General features: G+C 38.5%; 1 protein-coding gene across 1 annotated transcript; it reads left to right on the forward strand.

Moving 5' to 3' along the window:
* Positions 1-381: 381 nt before the first annotated feature.
* On the forward strand, positions 382-1,399 carry LOC102730212 (olfactory receptor 4F15-like). The gene has a single exon (XM_006730650.3). It carries the CDS (start codon positions 524-526, stop codon positions 1,397-1,399), a length of 876 nt encoding a protein of 291 aa, XP_006730713.3. The 5' UTR covers positions 382-523.
* The last annotated feature ends 280 nt before the right edge of the window (positions 1,400-1,679 follow it).

Consider the following 1,679-nt stretch of genomic DNA (forward strand, 5'->3'; position numbering starts at 1 on the left):
TCGCTGTGTCTCTCTTTGTCAAAAAAATAAATAAAATCTTCTAAAAAAAGAGTTTGAACATTCAAATCATGGCTATTTATGACACAGAAGACGTTTTCTTGAATATATATGGAGAAGACTGAAGAAGCCCAAATTATTGCACAATGAGCATGGTAAAGAAGCTCTCTACCAGGAAGATGTGACTCTTTGCTCCTAATTCCTCCACTTTACCTGCCTTATTCCCACATGATTTCTTTCCCTGTCACCCTAACCTAACTTTTGATTATCTCATTTCTATTTTTTTAATCTTCCCCTGCCCCCTCTGTCCGTGTTCTAATTTCTAAATTTAACACTTGCAACATATTTTCCACAAAATCATTGATGGGCAAACAACATATCCATGTTCAGTTCCCATATTTCTCAATTCTTCCTTATTTTCTACCTTCAGAATACTTCAGCATCTTCTCTACTGATTGAGCCAATAGATACAAATGACTCTGTGGTATCTGAATTTGTACTGATTGGACTTTCAAATTCATGGGAGATGCATCGTTTTCTCTTTTGGTTCTTCTCTGTGTTCTACATGGGAATTATCCTGGGAAACCTCTTCATTGTGCTCATGGTAATTAGTGACTCTCATTTACACACCCCCATGTACTTCCTATTGGCCAACCTCTCTCTACTTGATCTAGGTCTGTCATCTACCACAGTGCCCAAGACAATCTCTGATCTTTTCACTGACTGCAACATCATTTCCTTTCCAAAATGCATGATACAGATATTTTTTATTCATGTCATGGGTGGAGGTGAGATGGTGCTGCTCATAGCCATGGCCTATGACCGGTATACTGCAATCTGTAAGCCTCTCCACTACCTGACCATCATGAGCCCCAAAATGTGTGTTTCCTTATTAGTGACTGCCTGGATAGTGGGGATAATCCATGCTGTATCTCAGTTTGTTTTTGTCATAAATTTGCCCTTTTGTGGCCCTAATGAAGTAGATAGTTTTTACTGTGATTTTCCTCGGGTCATGAAACTTGCCTGTGTAGACACATACAAGCTAGAGTTTGTAATCATTGCTAACAGTGGGTTTATATCCATGGCTACCTTCTTCTCTTTAATTATATCCTATATCTTCATTTTGGTCACTGTCTGGAAACGTTCTTCGGGGGACTTGTCCAAAGCATTTGTCACATTGTCAGCTCACATCACTGTAGTGATTTTGTTTTTTATGCCATGTATGTTTCTCTATGTGTGGCCTTTCCCTACAACATCACTGGATAAGTACTTGTTTATTGTTGACTTTGCTATCACCCCTCTCTTGAATCCTGCCATCTATACATTAAGAAACAAAGACATGAGAGTGGTCATGAGAAGACTGTGTAAACGGATTGTGGGTCCTCATGGGATCTCAAAATGAATGGAGCAGATCTACATAAAACATGCTTCAGGCTCACCAAGAACATTGCAACTCACATGACTGTCATCATTACTATGGAAAGAACTACTATTTGGAGAAATAGTTCAACAAAGGTCTACCTGTAGAAATTGTTGAGTCAGAGGTGACTTTATTTTGCTAACCACAGAGAATAAATTGACTTCACCTACTTCCATCATGAAGAGTGATGAGAACAGAAAACTGAGCTGATTCATAGGAATAAACTTAACACTCAAATACCATTTTCTGGGTGACATTTTCT

Source organism: Leptonychotes weddellii, chromosome 9 (assembly GCF_054177405.1).
Source record: "Leptonychotes weddellii isolate Sample4059 chromosome 9, ASM5417740v2, whole genome shotgun sequence".
Classification (NCBI taxonomy): Eukaryota; Metazoa; Chordata; class Mammalia; order Carnivora; family Phocidae; genus Leptonychotes; species Leptonychotes weddellii.